Raw genomic sequence first — 20,663 nt, forward strand, 5'->3', positions numbered from 1 at the left:
GATGGGTAAGATTTTTGACATTGAAATGGTTATTCAAATTTATGCTTTAATCTTATTCTCTGTGCAAATTATGCTAGGCTTGATGATCTGATTGAAGATAATGTTACTCTATATGCTTATGATGCCCTAATATATTACATCATTTCAATAGGACAACGTGGTAAAAGGACATATTGTCTGCAGACTGCAGTAGGTAAGTGAAAAGCAAAATCTCATCCTATAACATTATTTTTCTTGACGTCGAATCAAGCCCTATCTTATATGGTTTAATTGAATTGTCAAATTGGTTCCCAGTGTATGCAAAAGGTTGTGATTAGACTCCCATTGTAGAATCATTTTCGATGTCCTGCATTTTCGCAATGACAAATCGAAACAAACTGAATCACCAGTCAGTTAAAAGTAGAGAATTTCACCAACCTGTTCTATTCATGTCCAAATACCCATGGCATAAGCTAAACTAACTTCACGTTAACACTTGACATCGGCCGCCTTACCAAAGGAAAGATACAAAGTTTAGTGACGACTGATCACACACCATCCAAACTCCTTGGCTCCAATTTTCTACAAGCCGAAAGAAGTCAAAATGTTATTGCTACCTAATTTGTCTGATTGTTATCATAATCACCTACTACAAATAACCCCTTTCTCTACATATGCTTTCAGTAAATTCTAATCCTTACTACTTAGTGAAGCAAATTTGAACTTGGATAGGCTGTTTGATACTCACTTACAACAAGAAATAAGACATTAATGTTGTCCCCAACAACCATTGCAGCTTTGGTTGGCAATTGAAATTTGAAAAGCTCGTTTCATTTTTAGCTGCAGCAGCTGGTGTTATTGGAGAAATGCTTGGTTCGGGCAGCTCACATATCCCAAAAGTCATGTTCTCCTGCAAATTGAATTAATGACTTGGGCCTCAAAGTTCCATATTTTGAATCCTAAAATTACTATTAATGGCTTCGAAGTGGACTAGCGGAAAAGAAGATAGTTTAATAGGTCATTTGAACCTTGCAAGAGGCAATGTTTGTACATCCGCAGACTAGATGTCCATTTGCCACGTCTACAGCTTCAGGGGCTCCACCTCCATCACTTCTCTGCAAAGTCCACATTCAGTGAAGTTAGTAGAAGAGAGAAAAAAAGGCTTATTACAAATAATTTCACAGATCAGTCAGTTCAAACAACAAGCATACCTTGTAAAAATCAACAGCAATGAAGTTAGGCCACCTCTTACCAGCAGCTTCATGGCATGTGTTCATCATGTCAATAAGTGGGGCAGAATTATGCCTGCAAGCTTGAGCAAAATCTGGGGCATCAGGAAAGTAGTTCATAAGGACTAAGGACTTTGTCTTATTGTCCATAGCAGATGATTCTGCACGATTTGGACAAGAACCAGGTTTTATGCCACCATTTCCATCTGCAAATCCAATGCACTTGTACTTGATTATGTTTATCATTTTCCCCCCCAAAGAATTTAGTAGAAAAGATAAGAAAAAGAGCTCACATTTGTTTTAAAGATAAGCTAAAAATGAACTCACATTGGTTTTCTACCAAGTATCTCCACTCATAAGCAATGCCTTCTGAAGGTTCTTTGGCAGACTTAGATGTGAAGACAACCAACCGCTGATTGCGCTGGACCATATCATCTACAGTTGGCCATTCTCCACCATTTTTAGGCATCCTAGAAACTGGAAACCAGAATTTTCTAAGCCCAGCCGCATCAAACACCTTTGTTAGGCCATTGGGAGATCTAACATAGTCTTCAATTATGACTGTAACAATATCAGAAGGGTTTGCTTCAAGAAACACTCCTATCTCCCTCAAGACATTGATTGCAGGTTGCTGACAGAAAATTTCCACATCAGCTTCGAAAGAAAACAACTTTAACTGATAAGAAGCTAGAATTTTGCAGATCAATGAGAAGATAATCAATTCTTCTCCAATTTCCATCAAAATTTTCATGAATATTACTGAAATTACATGTAAAAGAGGGACAAATAAGTTATATCCACTTTTCCACAAAGCTTCCAAGGACGAGAATGTCTTTTATGCCAAAAGTATGAACAACTCCAGGCATACACGTAAACGTTCCAAACGTATGGAAATTATTTAGTGATACATCAACTGGTTCATGAGAACTTACAAAAGCTGTATAGTTGTAGCATTTCCCTCCATATGAGTGACATAGCCAGATGTCATTGTTGAAGTCATACATATCAAGCATTAAACCTCTAACACCATTCTGTGCCAATTCATGTGAAAAGAAGCTTATCAGCAGCCACATATAATATTTGAAAACCCGTCAGAGCTAGCAGTTCATGTCTTCTAAATCACGAATTTTAAACATTTTAATAGAGAAACACATAGTAGGAAAAGTAGATATTGCAGACACTGGTGTTTTACATTTTCTCTTCGACAGCCAATTTCACCAAAATGTCATGACACTTTTGACACGTTTAGCGTTCATATGAGTCATCAAACACTAAGAATCAAATTAAGTGAAAAATAAATGGACTGAAGCAGAAAGAATCAAGTCAAGTCAATATTTAAGTGTTGGAGAAATGTAGGATTGGCAGTCTTTGTTCGATCCCTGGATATTAGCACCAATTCAACTTCAAAGTAAAGTGTATTTTGAGAACAATGGTAACAGGTAAGTGCTGAGAGCTTAAATGTTAAAATTGTGGTACCCACTACGGGTATGAATAGGTGAAAGATTATATTCAAGAAAAATCAAATGTTCATAGTTCTAAGTTACTCTGTATGTAAAATTCCTATTGCCTTATTTGTATTTAAATATATCTTTGTAGGTATAATGATTATATTCTATTTATCCACAAATTATCTGCACTTAAGCGACAATTTTAGGAAAAAACATAAGGCGAGGATGAAATTTTAGTATATATGCAGGTATGGGGGAAGATAAGGATTGATATTTTAGTTTCCACCGTGTGCATAGGTAGGTGAACTTAATATCCTATTTATACCCTACCTTCGTCCTTTGATGAATTGTTTTGAATATCGAACTAGGGACTAACCGACTAAGGGTGTTCTGCAAAATATTTATGAGCCAACAAAACCTAGTTGATAGCTATGCTAGAGGAAAACAAGTCCAGCCAGGACTCAGGAGCTAAAAGAACCTTGGTAACCCTGGGACCTTTATTCAATTAATGATGTTGTCTGCTGAAGAAAGCAAGAAGTCACAACCCCACTACTTTACCTTAAAGAGAACCTCACCCATTATCAGCAAATGAAGCTTTCCAACGCATTCTTAACCAGATCGCAGAAGAAAACAAATGAGTAGTAACTCACACGTTCTTTAATAGTATAATGAAGTGGGCCAGAAAATAGTTTAATTATTAGTTTAATCCTTGCAAAACAAAACGGTAGCGCTGGGCCAAAAACTACTTTAATTATTAGCAACAGCCACTAATAGTAACTCACAAATTCAGATATGTAGTATATATAGAGAAAAGTAATCTCTCTGTTCTATGACATTCCTTCAAATCTGACATTTTTCTGGTCCATACCTAACGTTGCATAATATAATGAAGTCCACGTACTAAATTGCATAGCAACAAAAAAATCAACAAGGAGTCATCAACAGCTAACAACTCATTCTGACTCGCTCAACTTTGGAACTTAGCCATGTGCCACGCATAGACATAAATTAATATAAAATAATAAAATCAATAAGAATAATAATACCTCAAGAACTTTGATATATAGAAAAATAAACAATTCCCAATGCAATTAACAATTATCTCATAGTTGATTTAAAGGACAGTTTCGCCCGGCATATTTACTAACATAATTTTGTCCGAATGCTGTTTGACACATCTTTTTTTTCTTCTTTTTTTTTAAGCGTTGAAGGAAGCGGTAGGGTTTAGTTAGTAAACTTACATTTAGCTGTTCGGTTATGGAGTCCTGCTGGTTCATTGGAGCTAATATTACACTTCCTGTCCCGGACTTCGTTTTCAGTTTGGCAAAAGAATTGTGCGTTGTCAGCCATGAGTACCGATTGAACGGCAATCCTTTCACCTACAATTTTATTCAATCTTTTAACAATGAAAATTCAAAATAACATTCAATAATCATTTATATAGAAATTCCAGGGATACATCAACATACAGTACAGGTAACTCTTCGAAAATCATAATCTGTTTGAAAAATATACCTTAGAAAGAGGATTGACAGGCTGAATTCGAGTACAACGGGGACGGACATTGGCATTTGCGATGCAAGTCTCGCAATGTAGCCCTGAATCACAGTTGCCATTGGCGATGCAGCTCTGTCCTTGCTGTTACCGGAAGTATAAATCATAAACACGATCGAGAAAGCAAAAAGACGTAGATAAAAAGGCATTGGCGTTTGCTTACCTTGAGAGCTTCGGAACAAGCAAAAAGAAGAGTAATCGCAAGGAACAGAGTAGCCGGAAAATTAAAATTCATGGTGACATTGATGATCTGCGAGGTAAAATGCGTAAAAATTAGGGTTCAGAATCACATATAGATGAACTAAAAAATCACACATCACATGCCTATTACGCTCTCTGGTCTTTATCTCTCTCTCTTACACACACACACACAAAAAAAAAAACACAAGCAGAAATATGGTGGTATAGGTGTGTATTTGCAAGTACAGGTACCTTCATCAATGGCGTTGGTTGAAGAAACAGTTGGCCGTTTTGAGTTTGCTTGAAAAAGATACGCGAGGAGAGCGTAGAAGGGAAAAGTTGCGTGACTCGAGGAAAGAGAAGAGTTGAAGTTACTGCGCCGTATGGGGGACCTCTGTATCTGTGTTTAGATAATGCCGCGCCAACGCCTTCATAGCTTTGCGGTTATTCTGTTTTTATTCTTTTTCTTTTTCAAATTTTCATTTCTGTTATTCTTTCCACATCTAAATGGTCCTTTTTCTTATTTTTTTTTAAAAAAAATAAAGCATGTGAACAGTTCTGCAGTAGGTAAATGTGTACAGAACACATTCTTTTACTTTTAAACGATTTTTTTTTTATAGCATGGTCGTCATAGTTGATTAATCGGAGCTCGGTAGCAAAAAAATACTCATGTAGAAGGATGATTTCGAAAATTACCAAGTCATAAAAAAATGAACGATGAAACTAATAGGAGTACCTTCTTCTTTGTTTAAACAAAAAGGCATGAGCCCACGGCATAGATTTTAAGACTATTGGCTCATGCTTTTTTGTATTGGTGGTACTCGATAAGTTTTCTAAATAAAAATAGCATGGGCTAGCCAATTTTCGAACTGATAATTGAAAAATAACCAGTGTTTGCAAAGTCATTGAAAAATAGCTACTATTTTGCTGCAACATGAAAAGTTCCAGCATAATATACTGGAGATTGGTGCACCCGTGTATGAACTTCCAGCATATTATGCTGGAACTCCAGCACACAGAAAGTTCCAGTATAATATACTAGAGATTGGAACACTTGTGTATGAACTTCTAGCATATTATGCCGGACCAGTATATTATGCTGGAAATTCGCATGTAAAAAATTTGAACTCTAGTATATTATGTGTTGCGACCAAACACACTCACGCAAGTATACGTGGTCGTCAAGTAATAGAGTAGTGAATAGAGTATCGTTCCCACGGAGACTTATGATTAACTTTTGACTGATTCAAACTTAAACAACTTATCAATTCAAGAGATTTCTCACAAAATATGTAAGTGACTAATTTACTATCTAAGAAACTATCAAGCAATGATATAACTAGCAATCAACCACAACACTTAAGCAATTTCGAATAAAAATTAATAGGAGAGGATATTCCAGGGTCATAGGCTAGCTAACAATCTTGTTGCGTTCTTGGATTAAAATGACTAATTGATTTATCTGGATTGTTGATTGACAGGGTTGCTATTACTCATAAGAATCTATCGAATTCTTACTCGCCTATTCAAGCTAACTTAATGCCTATATGTCTATGGAATTAAGACTAACACGAATGCATTTACACTTCATGTATTTCAACCAAGCAAGGCAATTAGGTATATTTCTATCATAATTGCGAATTCGTCCCCCGATGCCCAGGTTCAAGAACTCGCTCTATTTAATTCTATATGCAATCAGGAATTTCCACTTTCGAGTTCAACTCTAGATCCGTAGACAATATTTCACTGTTAGCTACTCAGCAAAATAATTAAGAACAGAATTAAATAAATAACTCAATATGATAAAATTAAACTCGTCAATTTAAACTTCAAACGTCAACATTCATGTAGCACGCATGACCCCAGAATAATAGGGTTCTTAGCCACTCATGTTCATACAATCATCAAAAATAATATTTTCAAACATAAAATCCATGAACACTAGAATAAGAATGGAAGAACTGATCAAATCCGTGCTCCCGAGTGTTTCATACTTTTTTTCCTTTCTCAAAGTCACGTCCTCTTCCTCAAAATAGATTTATGTTGGTTTTTATATGAGTTGGGGCGTCTTGGGATCAAAATAACCGAGTCTCGGGCGAAATAGGATACTTTCACGTCTTGAGAGCCTAAGGCAGCTGACCCTGGCGCTCAACTTCTTCAGCATACTGTTTTGTGCACCGCAAGTGGTGCCCCACGCTGCCTGTGGCGCTCAACTGGGCACTTTTGCATTTTCTTCCCATTTTCGCTCCAATTCGCATACTTTCGCCCCAAATCGCATCCGAATGATTCCTACACATAGAAATACCATAAATTAGCACAAATTATTATATTATACATCTGAAATCTACGAAACATGAGCATAATGCGAGAAAATATACATCAAAATATGCATACATTATGCCGAATATCAACACCCCACACTTAGACTCTTGCTCGTCCTCGAGCAATGGAACTATATTAACACCCCAAAACGTACCTATCACTATGAAAGAACAATTCACATTTAATTCAATCACACACTCTACCTTTGGACTATGGTCGATACCGACAATTAAGCATGAACAAACGAATTTCACATTCTTTCCGTTTGTAAACTAGCCCAAGTATACACAAATGCTATTCAACCAACCCAAGCAACCTCTCCACAACCACCCTACCTCAAGAGACGACTCGTTACCACTAAGCATCCTTAACTCATGCATTCACCCAACAAAAGAAGTGTACATCATCACCAATCCGTCATGAGACCAAGTGCCCTCACCACAAGCAAAAGAGTTAATATAGAAGTAGCCCATACATTCAAATATTCCATTGAACATAAATTAAGGACATCACACTATTGAATAAAATTCGCTCACACTCACAAAGAAGTCATGTGCATCCCGTAGTAGTACCATAAGCTTGCCCGTAGTGTACATCTCTACTAATTTAAGCTAGCCAAATCTAGGATCAATTAGGACTTTAAGGTTGTAATGTAGGCTAAGGGACAGGTAGGGTATATTAGGAATAGTGACTAACCCTCCTAAGCACTTTAATACACTACACTCACACATCGAGCACATCTTCTTTTCAACCAATTCACTTGTCATAAACCATATATAACATTACCCTCTTTCAATTAAGCACCTCTATATTCCCACTAGCACGAATTCGAAGGATTATGAGGTGTGTGTTTTTTAACATTATTTGAACTACTTTTTTTTTCTCTTTCTCCCTTTTTTTCTTTTCTCCACACACTCCATACATTAAGGTTCATCAGCTAGTGACCCTTTTCACAATTTTAGTGCACCTTAAGGGCCCTTCCATGGTTCCACTCTAAATTCACTCCCCAATCTCTCACCTTACTTCTTTTAGCGACTAAGTGCCTTAGGAGGTAAAGGTTCAACAAGCTCAAATTAAGAACAAAATAGGAATACAACTTGTAGTGTGGGTGCCAAAGAAAAGGTCTATGGGCTCAAAGGGGCTAGCAACGGAAAATGTTTATTTGTGAGTGACAAGCCCCTTTAATGGTCAAGAAATAAACGCCTACGTCATCTCCTAGACTAGCACAACTTAACGATTTCGATTCGATTAACACACAAGGCAAGTTCTAGACTACACAAGATAGCATAGAATATCACCAATCCTTACACACACATTGCACTTGACTCAATCAAGATGGTTCTGTTCGACTCTCAAGTCACGCAAGCATATCGAGTTGAGAATTTTTAAGCAATAATGCACTAGGTGGCATACAAGTCAACCAACTGAGAACAAGACGTCAAAGAGTAGGCAACTTAATTTACTTGGGCATAATAATTCAAATCAAATATTCAGGAAGACAGAGCGTATGTCATAGCTTAATGTGCCAATACCAAACATGTCAACAGGTACCTCAGAGCACCTCAGTTTTCTCTCTATCCTACTCCTAAAAAATAAAAAACACCCGGTTCGAGCTACACCCTTGAAAAAGAACCGGTGTCCAAAGAAAAATCAAGGGATACTACCTAACTATCCTAACAAGAATAAAGGAAAATATTTTTGGTATTTTTTTAATCGGACTTTAATCCCTCAAAGAAAATTATCCAACAGAACCATCGTCGGGACAAGTCCGAGCTTTTTCTGATTTTTTTTTCTTTCATTTTACTAACTAATTAGACTATGTGAGTTCTAAACTAAGCTAAAAAAAATAAAACAATAACAATAAAAATTAACAGTAACAATAAAACAATTTACAAGTCAGGAAGTATTCCCCCACCCCACACTTAAACAATGCATAATCCCCGATACATAACAAATTCAAAACAAAGTAAGGTGGAAAGAAAGAACTCCCTGCTAGTCGGAGTCCGCCTCCTCAGAATGCCCACCCACTACGGCTATGGGCTTATCATCATCATCCGCTCATAGGGGCACCAAAGCCATGGGCCTCATGACTTCATCACCAATCTCATCTTCATCATCGGATCCTTTGTAAGTCTTCTCATCCTCAAACGGGTGAATGGGACTGCCCGGTGCTATGCCCAAAATCTCCTTGGAAGAACTGGAGAGATCATTGCGCAAATGCATGCGTTCCTCATCCGAGACCCCTAGCCTGTGCATTATCACATTGAGGGAACTATAAAGATACCTGTTAAAGTTTTCATCCCTCTCATTCCTCGCAGCCCGACTTAGCTTTGATGTGGATTCCAACAAGGATGTAATATCTAGCTATGCCTTTGGTGCCTCCACCACCTCATCATAGCCAGGGTACTCCGGTACCTCACGGGAAAGCATGTACTGCGTCAGGATGTTTCCAAAGAAGAACCTTTTTATCCTTTGCCCAAAGCGAGTGCGGGCCATCTCCCCGAGCATGATCTCATCCACATTTATGGGTCTCCCAGTCATCAAAAAGAAGATCACACACACTCGAGCTCGAGTGCATTCGCTATTGTGCTCAACTGGCATAAGTCTGGCCTACAAAAAATTCTGCCACACTTTGGCGGTCTTGTTGAAATCGGAGCGAACCATCTAAAGATGGATATCGCCTTTAACTCTATTCCACTTGGCAGTCGAATCAATGCCACAAAGAGTGTGACGTATCGCCGTGTAACCTAGCGTTTGACAAATTTCATTAGCCTCTACGAGTCACAGTTTTCAACCCCTAAAAATTCACATAAGGCCCGCCTATTCAGTGGTACATCCTTTCCACAGACATGTGATCTGAACAAGTCCGCATTCCAGTTAGCATATAGTTCTCGCACCATGCTCAAATTTGCATGGCCGGGGTATTCAAGGAATTTATCTATGTTCAGTGCTCGCAACCGGCCAAGCACATCCAGAAGGTTCTTTTCTAAGGCCTTTACATTAATGCCCATTTCGAGACGTACCGCCCATATGGCACGAAGTCCCTATGCCATGCGATAGCAGCATCACTAACTAGTTTCAAACGAGGCCGCAGATTCAAAGGTGCCTGTTGTGATCCTTCAACAACTTGTTTCTTTTAAGCCTGCCTAGAAGATCTCTCACCTTGCTTGTATTTTTTGGGAGGCGGAACAGTAGTGGAGGACTTTCCCACCCCTTTTCCTTTTGCAGCACTGTCACGAGCCATAGCAACCTACACATGACAAACACAAATGTGAGAATGAATCAAAAAATTCGCCCAAGGTCATTGTGAGAAGCCAAGATGACCCCACACTTAAAATCGAAGGTTATGTATAACCTACTCACAAGACTGGTTCAAAGTGCACTAATGTTTCCTCACAAGGCGATAGGTACTCAAGACTTCCCCATACCACAATTCAAGTAGTAGAACATGGTCATAACTTAACAGTAGTGCAAGCAAGCAAGGCTAGAGTCCAATTTACTACAACTAGTCTAGTACACTAATTCTTTCTTATAAGAGCTTACTACAAGATACACGACCCCCAAACATCCCACACTTCACCCAACATTATATGAAACTACACCCAGCTACTCAGAATTCATCGGTGTTCAATTCACTCTTTTAGGCATTTTAGCAAACACCTTGTGGGTATCAATTTTGCTTTTCTTATTTCAATAACGGTGGAACAGAGTGGCCCTCCCAAATAAAAATGAAGTACACGGGGTGGGGTTTTGGGTTAGAGTTAATTTAATTTGGTTGGGAGAATGGTTTGGGTAATTGGGTATGGGTCATTATGTGTGTGTATATGTGTAGTTGGGTCGGGTTATATGAGTGGGGTTAACTAAACAAATATACAAACAAACAAAATAAAAATTAAATAAAAAAAATTAACCTTTACATGACCCCCCAGCCCAGCGGCTCACGTTGGGCTTGGCGCTAGGGTTATGCACATACTGGTTCTTGTGCCCCAGGTAGCGTGGGGCGCTTGGATTTTTCATTTTTTTAAAATTCCCTCCTATGCGAGTACTTAATACATACATTATACACACTCCACACCATTCCCACCTATGATTTCTATAACTATAAAGAAAACAAAAAAAAAACTATTCTAGTCTAACAAAACGAAAACAAAAAGCTAAGCTACAAAAGCATTAAAAATTGGGTTGCCTCCCAACAAGCGCCTGATTTAACGTCGCGGCACGACTCACACGTTTTCAAGTATCAGCCAAGTCTACCAAGGTCTTGTGACGTGCAATGTCACCACTCCAATAATGTTTTACTCTCTGCCCATTTACCAAGAAGGTACCACTTGAGCTCGTATCACGCAATTCCACCGCTGCATGAGGCCTCACACTTACCACAACGAAAGGACCTGCCCATTAAGCCTTAAGCTTTCCGGGGAAAAGCTTCAACCTCGAATTAAATAAGAGAACTTTTTGACCTGGCTCAAACTCGTGATGTTGGATGTGCTTGTCATGCCACCTCTTGGTCTTTTCTTTATATAATTTGGCATTTTCATACGCGTGCTACCGAAACTCATCAAGCTTGTTGAGTTGTAACAACCTCTTCTCTCCAGCTAAGTCCATATCAATATTTAGCTTTTTAATCGCCCAATAGGATTTATGTTCAAGCTCGACGGGCAAGTGGCACGCCTTCCCATAAACTAACTTATACGGAAAAGTACCTATGGGGGTCCTGTATGCAGTTCGATATGCCCATAATGCGTCGTCCAGCTTTCCGGCCCAGTCCTTCCTATTTTCACTTACCATTTTCTCCAGAATCTGCTTCACCTCTCTGTTTGACACTTCCACTTGACCACTCATTTGGGGGTGATAGGCGGTGGCAACCTTGTGCTTAACTCCATACTTTGCTAAAACGTTATTCAACAATTTGTTACAAAAGTGAGTTCCTCCGTCACTTATCAGCACCCTTGGAGTCCCAATAGAAACCCGATTGCAACACTTTTTGGGCGGTTCTATCCCCACAATGATAACCTCCATATGAAGAAGCATGACAGTCATGCAATATTGCATTCGTCTCCTCCTCAGGAACACACTTTCGTACCAACTGATATGCGCACTGCTTATAGAGGAATGGCTCATCCTACATGTAGAGCCTCACATCATGTAGAATCCTTCTTCTATTATTGGGTGTCAATTTTGGCTGCGTCACCCCACTTACAATAAAATTCACGTAATCTGCATACCACGGGGCTTCACTCGAGGTGATTGCCAATAATCGCTCATCCGGAAATGTTTCCTTAATCGAACCTCTCTCAGCCACATGGTTACGATTTTCTAATCTGGACAAGTGATCAACCATTTGATTCTCTATGCCTTTTGATCTCGGATTTCCAAGTCAAATTCTTGCAAGAGGAGGACCCATCGAATTAGCCTCGGCTTGGCGTCTCTCTTTTCAAACAAGTACCTTATAGTTGAGTGATCTATGTAGACGATGTCTTTGGTTCCCACTAGATAGGATCTGAACTTGTCAAATGCCCACACCACTGCAAGCAACTCTTTTTCAGTAACAGTGTAGTTCATCTGGGCTGGATTCAGAATTTTGCTCACGTAATAAATGGATTGAAAATTTTTATCCCTCATTTGCCCCAAAACAGCTCTGATTAATATGTCACTCACATCGCACGTCAATTCAAATGGTTGCGCCTAATCCGAGGCAATGATAATTGGCGCAGTCACCAATCTTCCCTTTAGCTCCTCAAATGCTTTTAGACAGGCATCATCAAACTTGAAGGGGATATCCTTCTCAAGAAGCCTGCACAGATGAGAAGAAATTTTTGAAAATTCTTTAATGAAACGACTATAAAAACCTGCATGGCCCAAGAAACTATGAATGCCCTTGACGGATGTCGGTGGGGGAAATTTTTCAATCACCTCCACCTTTGCTCTGTCCACCTGCAAACCATTTTTGGACACCTTGTGTCCTAAGACTATATCTTTATGTACCATGAAATGGCACTTTTCCCAGTTTAGCACCAAGTTTGTCTCTTCACACCTAGCAAGCACTGCATCAAGCCACTTACTCACTTCTTTTCTTACCACCTCTTTCATGATTGGATTTAGGCGGCGTTTTTGCTCTACAGTCGGCTTGTGACCTTCCTCCATGAGGATTTTATGCATGTAGGAGGCTGGACTAATGCCTATAATGTCAGACATCGTCAGCCCAATTGCTCGTTTGTGCTCACGTAGTACTCTTAACATCTTTTCTTCCTACAATTTGGACAAGTCAGAAGAAACAATAACATGTAGTGTGTCAGAACCACCCAAATAAGCATATTAAAGGTGAGAGGGCAAGGGTTTAAGTTCCAATTTTGGAGCTTCTTTAATCCATGGATTTGTAGGAGGCCTACTTGGCCAATTTAGGGACTCAAAGGGGTTTAATCCCTGCATGTAAGCACATGATGCATCTAGTATATGCATCATCTCCTCAACCTCGTCATCAATCTCCAAGCTATCGAACAACATGAGTGCTTTATCTAGAGAATCGTCTAGATATACACTCGTGTCGATAAGTTACTCATCCACCTCCTGAGATTAAGGAGTTTAAGATTTAAAGTCTCTCGTTTAAATTTATTATGTGTGGGGAAGAATGGAAGAATTTTATAATAACTTCGAGAAATCTATGTTCACTCGCGTCGCAAGTATTTCCGCGAGAGAGATAAATTTCCTCTACTCTCATGGGAGCGGGCCGTTCGCCTCGGCAGGTTAATAGATGCATCTATGATTTTTTCCGTTAGACCCTCAGGAGTGCACACAGTATATGCATATATTTTTGGATCGGGCCGAACGACCTCAGCATAAATCGTGCGTAATAATACTTGGAGCCTAATCTTCTTGATATGATTTTATTGGCTTAAGGGGTTACAATTATTTAATGATGGAAATTGACTTGGGATTTAGTATTAGTGAAAGAAATATTTATTTACCGCTTGTTATGGAGATTTATGGTTGTTTACATAACTCATGCTTATTTAGAATTTCAGTATTTTATTAATAGCCCATAGTAAGTGTCGAAGTCGACCCCTCATCACTATTTCTTCGAGGTTAGACTAGATACTTATTGGGTACATATTGTTTATGTACTCACGCTACACTTCTGCATTAACCGTGCAGGATCTAACGCAGGTGCATCTGGACATCATCCCAGCGCGCACTCCTTATACATCGAGACTTAGCGGTGAGCTGCCTTCCGAGCCCGTTCTACAACACCCGAAGTCTCTCTTTTGTATTTACTTTCTGTCTACTTTACTTCAGATGGTAGTTTAGTATTTTGTGTATTCTACTAGTAGCTCATACACTTGTGACATCAGGTCTTGGAATTTTGCTAATAGACACATAATAATTTTTGAGTATTTATTTCACTACACTTGATCTTACAATTTGTTACGTTTATTTTATTAAATTTCTCATTTTTTTCTTATATAGTAATTAAAATCAACTATTTCAAAAATTTTAAAAGAATATATACAGTGTTAGTTCACCGTTGGCTTGCCTAGCCACGACATTGGGCGCCATTATGGCCTATAGGAAATTGGGTCATGACAATAAGGTATCAGAGCACTAGGTTCACGTAGGTCTCACAAGTTATGAGCAGGCCTAATAGAGTCCTGCGGATCGGTGCGGAGACGTCCGTACTTTTCTTCGAGAGGTTATAGGGTGTTAGGAAACTACTCTTTCTTCATCTCTTATCGTGAAATGGATGTTGTACTAAGTATCTTTCTCTCATTCTCTCACAGATGGTGAGAACGCACGCAATGGATGTTCTAGACCATGGAGGAGCTGCTCCCCTGTTGCTAGAGGTCGAGGCAGAGGCCGAGGGAGGGCTCCAGCTCGTGGTAGAGGACGAGGACGTCCTAGAGTTGCCCCAGCTATACCGCCAGTGGATCCAGTAGAGGATCCTATTATTGAGGAGCAGGGCAAGGTTCCTGCAGCAGAGCCAGCCCTGGTGGATTTCATGTCCGCACCGGGATTCTAGGAGGTCATGAGCCGTATGCTGCAGTTCATGGATGCTATGTGTCACGACCCAAAATAAATCGTCATGATGGTGCCTATCTTGGAACTAGGCGAGCCTCAACTCAACAACCCAACACCAACAATAATGAGTTTGAAAACGTTAACCGAAGCATTTAACATTAAAGAAAAACAGTTTAAAACATATGAAAATCCCAAAGTGATACAATCCAGCCCAAAACCAGGGTGTCACTGAGTACATGAGCGTCTAGATTAGAAATACAGTCTACTATAGTGTCTAGAGATATAAATTGAAAGTACGATAAAGATAAAGAAGGAGAGTCAAGGCCCGCTAATGCTGTGCAACTACCTTGATAGTCTCCAAAACTCTAGGATCCTCAATCAGCAACCGCCGTTACTACCGGTATCGCCTGGATCTACACACGAGGTGTAGAGAGTAACGTGAATACACTAACTCAGTAAGTAACAAGTCCAAACTTTGGACTGAAAGGTAGTGACGAACTCAACCTCAACAGGTATAACAGAAATAAATGTGCAGAAACGTAGGCATGCTTTCAAGTCAAATATATAGCTCAAACAGTAAAGGAAATACAGATCTGAACAGTGTAAGGTATACAACTCAGCTATCTCTACATGCCAATGCACACACTGTATGGAATGCACCATGTGCTCCACACTCAAGTATTCAACCACTCGGTACTGTATATGGCCATCCGGCCCAAAGAAATCCATCCCAAAACATATACAACACTGACTATAAGTCACCAGTACCGAGGAAAAAGGGCAATCCAACCCTGTGGAGAAATCCATCTCCAGGTATCAAGTACTTCGGACAAATCCATGTCCAGGAAAATCCATCCCTCAATAATATCATCTGTGCTCACTAGGGGTGTGTTACAGACTCCGGAGGGGATCTTACAGCCCAAGAGCTATCATAATCATCAATATAACCATTGCGGCATGTAGTCCGATCCCATAACTGTCACTCATAATCAGGCTCTCAGCCTCACTCAGTCATCAATCTCTCCAGTATCACCCACGGGCTCACAATATCATGAAAACAAACCCGGAACAATGATATGATGAATCAATAAATAACTGAGACTGAGATATGCTATAAAAATGCATAAACATGACTGAGTACAGAATATTAATGAAAATAGTGAGTTGACAGCAAGAAACGACCACTAAGGGTCCCAACAATACCGGCATAAAGCCTAAACATGATATCTAGCATGATTTACAACTCAATTACTTTATCACATGATAAAAACATGGATATCAATAGGATAGAGTCACTAAACGGTGCCATAAAATCACCCAGGTCACAATTCTCACTGTGTACGCCCGTCACTTGGCATATACGTCACCTCAATACCAATCACATAGCATATAATATGGGGTCTCGAACCCTCAGAACCAAGTTTGAAAGCGTTACTTACCTCAAACCAAGTAAAGTCCTACTCTGGAATGCCTTTGCCTCTCAATTCGGCCTCCGAATATCTCGAATCTAGCCACAAGCAATACAATACGATCAATATAGGCTAAAGGAATCAATTCCACAAGAAATATACCAAATTATAACCAAAATTCGAAATCGACTCAAACCTTTCGACTCAGCCTCGCATCTGCGGGCTCGCAGATGCGACCCCCTTCTCGCACCTGCGATTCCAGTCCAACTCAACACTGCCCGCATCTGCGACCTCCCATGCGCTTCTGTGGTCGCGCACCTGCGGCTCCCTCTCCGCAGGTGCGGAAAACACCAGCAACAACTGTTCAGCTGCATTTTCCAAGTTCCAAACCTTCCGTTAACCACCCGGAACCACCCCGAGGCCCTCGGGACCTCAACCAAACATACCAACATGTCCCATAACATCATATGAACTTAGTCGAGCCTTCAAATCATTCACAACAACATCAAAATACCAAATTACCCACGGATTCAAGCCTAAGAACTTCTAAACTTTTGAATTCCACAAACGATGATGAAACTTAACAAATCACGTCCGAATGACCTCAAAATTTAAACACACATCACAAATAACACCACGAACCTATTCCAATTTCCGAAAATCCATTCTGACCTCGATATCAAATTTTTCACTGCCAACCATAATCGCCAAATTAGCAACTTTCGCCAATTCAAGCCTAATTCTACTACGGACCTCCAAATCATATTACAGATACACTCCTAAGTACAAAATCACCTAACGGAGCTAACAGAACCATCAAAATTCAAATTCAAGATCGTTTACATATAAGTCAATATCCGATTGACGTTTCCAACTTAAGCTTCTATTAAAGAGACTAAATGTCTCAATTCACTCTGAAACCACTCCGGAATCAAACCAACTAACCGGATATATCATAATATAGTTGAAGAACACAAAAAGAAATAGGAAATAGGGGAAAAAGGCGGTAACTCGGGCTGGTTTATTTCCAGTAGACCCAGCCATATCTCAAGTGGGAGGGGGAGCACAGACCCCTACCGCTCAGGCTCCAGGGCATGCAGATGTCGTGTATCAGACCCCGAGCACACTACCCATGGGCGGGGCTCAGCCAGTTGCAGCATCTATGCGTGAGCCCAGACCAGCTGTGGTCGGCGATCCGTAGAGGCTATTGGACAGATGGACTAGGCTACAACCTCCTGTATTTGGAGGTGAGCGACATGAGGACCCTAGGACTTTATTGATTGGTGCATGGACAGACTGCACAATATGAGGATATTGGAGTCCCACGGGGTGAACTTTACCACCTTTCAGCTGGAGGGCAGGGTCCATAGATGGTGGCAGTCTTATCTCCTCAGTAGACCAAGAGGTTCTCCTCCTATGACCCGAGATTAGTTCACACACCTCTTCTTGGACAAATATATTCCACCTTCTTAGATGGAAGAGTTGCGATTTCAGTATGAGCAGCTCCAGCAGGGCCAGATATTGGTGACCGACTATGAGGCGAGATTCTCTGAGTTGTCTCTCCATGCACTTATGACATTTCCAACCGATGTAGAGAGAGTGCGAAGGTTTGTTTCAGGTTTGCACTCTGCTAGCCAGGCCACTATGGCCCGAGAGGTTGAGATGGGGACTTCCTACGAGCTAGTTGTGGAGATAGCTCGAAGGATCGAGGGTGTTCGTCAGCGAAGCCAAGAGTAGGCGACGAAGGATAAGCGGCTTCGATATTACGGAGAGTTCAGTGGTGCTCCAGCTAGGGGCAGGGGTCAGTTCATGAGGGGTCAGTATAGTAGGCCCACATATCCAGCACCGCTGCTTCCTAAGGGTGCTCCAGTGCGGCCCTGTTTCAGTGCCATGCCAGAGAGTTCCTATCGGCCACCACCTATTTAGGGTTACTCCAGTGGGTATTCAGGCCATCAGGGCCAGACTTCCGGTCAGCAGTCCGCCGTTATGAGAGGTTGTTATGAGTGTGGTGATCCTGGCCACATGAAGAGGTTTTGTCCCAGATTTTGGGGCAAGGCAGTGCAGCAGGGACACCAGTCTATGATTACAGCACCAGTTGCCCCACCATCCGTCCGGCCGCCAAGAGGCAGAGGGCAGGTGGGTAGGGGCCGTCCTAGAGGTGGAGCTCAGACAGGAGGAGGCCATTCAGGTGGTGCTCCAACTAGATTCTATGCTTTTAAGGCCATATGCCGTGATCACAGGTATTATTTCTGTCTGCGGTAAGGATGTTTCAGTACTATTTGATCCAGGGCCTACATATTCGTATGTTTCATCTCTGTTTGCTCATTTCCTGGGTGTTACTCATGAGTCCTTGGGTACTCCTATTTATGTGTCCACACCAGTGGGAGATTCTGTTATTGTGGATCGGATCTATCGGTCTTGCATTGTTACTTTCTATGGTTATGAGACTCGAGTAGATCTTCTATTGCTCGATATGACCGACTTTGAGGTCATCCTAGGCATGGATTGGTTGTCTCCATATCATTCCATCCTTGATTGCCATGCTAAGACTGTTACTTGGCGATGCCAGAGTTGCCTATATTGGAGTGGAAGGGTTCGTATGTCAGTACATCTAGTCGGGTTATCTCCTTTTTTAAGGCTCGACACATGGTCGAGAAAGGGTGTTTGGCTTAACTAGCTTATGTTCGGGATACTACTACAGAGACTCTAGCAATTGATTCAGTGCCTGTGGTCCGGGAGATCTCTGATGTGATTCCTTCTGATCTTCCAGGCATGCCACCAGATCGGGATATTGATTTATGTATTGATTTATCTCCAGGTACCTAGCCTATTTCTATTCCACCGTACCGCCTGGCTCTGAAAGAGTTAAAAGAATAAAAGGAACAGCTTGAGGAGTTGCTAGCAAAGGGGTTCCTCAGATCGAGTGTGTTGCCTTGGGGTGCACCAGTGTTATTTGTGAAGAAGAAAGATGGGACTATGAGGATGTGCGTTGATTACCATCAGTTGAACAAAGTTACCATTAAGAACAAGTGCATGTTGCAGCGTATTGATGATTTATTTGACCAGTTGCAGGGTGATAGAGCGTTCTCCAAGATCAACTTGAGATTGGGGTACCATCAGTTGAAGATTCGGGATTCGGATTTTCCGAAGACTTATTTCCCGACTAGATATGGCCATTATGAGTTTCTAGTGATGTCCTTCGGTTTGACTAACGCTCCGGCATTGTTTATAGATTTGATGAATCGGGTGTTCTGGCCATATATTGAGTCATTTGTTATTGTCGTCATTGATGATATTTTGATCTACTCACGTAGCATGGAGGAGTACGAGCAACATTTGAGAATGGTGCTTCAGACATTGCGGGAACAGAAGCTATATGCTAAGTTCTCCAAGTGTGAGTTCTAGTTAGATTCTATGGCATTCTTAGGGCATGTTATATCAGGCGAGGATATTAAGGTTGATCCTAAGAAGATCGAGGCAGTTCAGAGTTGGCCTCGTCCCACCACAATGACCGAGATCAGGAGCTTCTTGGGGTTAACAGGTTATTATCGTTGGTTTGTGGAGGGCTTCTTATTTATTGCAGCACCTTTGACTAGATTGACCCAAAAGGGTGCTCCATTTCGATGGTCCGATGATTGCGAGGCGATCTTTCAGAAGCTCAAGACCGCATTGACCTCAGTATCAGTGTTAGTGTTGCCTTCCGGTTCAGGGATGTATATAGTATATTATGATGCTTCACGTGTTGGCTTGGGTTGCGTATTGATGCAGGATGGGTGAGTTATTGCATATGTTTCACCCCAGCTAAAACCCCACGAGAAGAATTACCCCGTACACGATTTGGAGTTGGCCGCGATTGTTCATGCTCTCAAGATCTGGAGGCATTATCTTTATGATGTGCCATGTGAGGTTTACACCGATCATCGCAGCTTGCAACATTTGTTTAAGTAGAGGGATCTCAATTTGAGGCAGTGCAGATGGCTTGAGTTACTAAAGGGTTATGATATTACCATCCTCTATCATCCAGGAAAGGCGAATGTAGTTGCAGATGCCTTGAGCAGAAAGGCAGAGAGTATGGGTAGTTTGGCATTCATTTCAGCGGAGGAGAGGCCACTAGCTTTGGACATTCATTCCTTGGCTAACAGACTTGTGAAGTTGGATATTTCAGAGTCCACTCGAGTTCTTTCATGCGTTGTCGCCCAATCTTCACTATTCAAGTAGATTAGGCTCGTCAGTTTGATGATGCGCACTTGTTGGTTCTCAGAGAGATGGTACTGCAGGGTGGTGCCAAGGAGGTTACTATCGGTGAGGATGGTGTTCTGCGACTCCAGGGTTGCCTATGTGTTCCTAATGTTGATGGCTTGAGGGAAAAGATCCTAGAGGAGGTACATAGTTCTCGGTATTCTATTCATCCAGGTGCTACAAAGATATATCGTGACCTGAGGCAACATTATTGGTGGCGGCGGATGAAGAAGGACATAGTTGAGTATGTAGCGAGCTGCCTAAATTGCCAGCAGGTTAAGGATGAACAT

General features: G+C 40.9%; 1 protein-coding gene across 2 annotated transcripts; it reads right to left on the reverse strand.

Annotated features, from left to right (window-relative positions):
- Window positions 1–351: 351 nt before the first annotated feature.
- LOC107776087 (PI-PLC X domain-containing protein At5g67130) lies at window positions 352–4,829 on the reverse strand. Of its 2 annotated transcripts, none has more exons than XM_016595905.2 (10): window positions 4,643–4,829; window positions 4,374–4,460; window positions 4,172–4,294; window positions 3,898–4,035; window positions 2,141–2,239; window positions 1,536–1,839; window positions 1,191–1,414; window positions 1,008–1,094; window positions 732–889; window positions 352–561 (listed from the first exon to the last, which is right to left on the reverse strand). In XM_016595905.2, exons 1-10 carry the CDS (start codon window positions 4,646–4,648, stop codon window positions 528–530), a joined length of 1,260 nt encoding a protein of 419 aa, XP_016451391.2. In that variant the 5' UTR covers window positions 4,649–4,829; the 3' UTR covers window positions 352–527. The 2 variants fall into 2 exon arrangements, with proteins under 2 accessions (XP_016451391.2, XP_016451393.2); XM_016595907.2 differs by having other exon boundaries at window positions 728–889; window positions 4,643–4,773.
- Window positions 4,830–20,663: the final 15,834 nt, after the last annotated feature.

This window comes from Nicotiana tabacum, chromosome 19 (assembly GCF_000715075.1).
Source record: "Nicotiana tabacum cultivar K326 chromosome 19, ASM71507v2, whole genome shotgun sequence".
Classification (NCBI taxonomy): Eukaryota; Viridiplantae; Streptophyta; class Magnoliopsida; order Solanales; family Solanaceae; genus Nicotiana; species Nicotiana tabacum.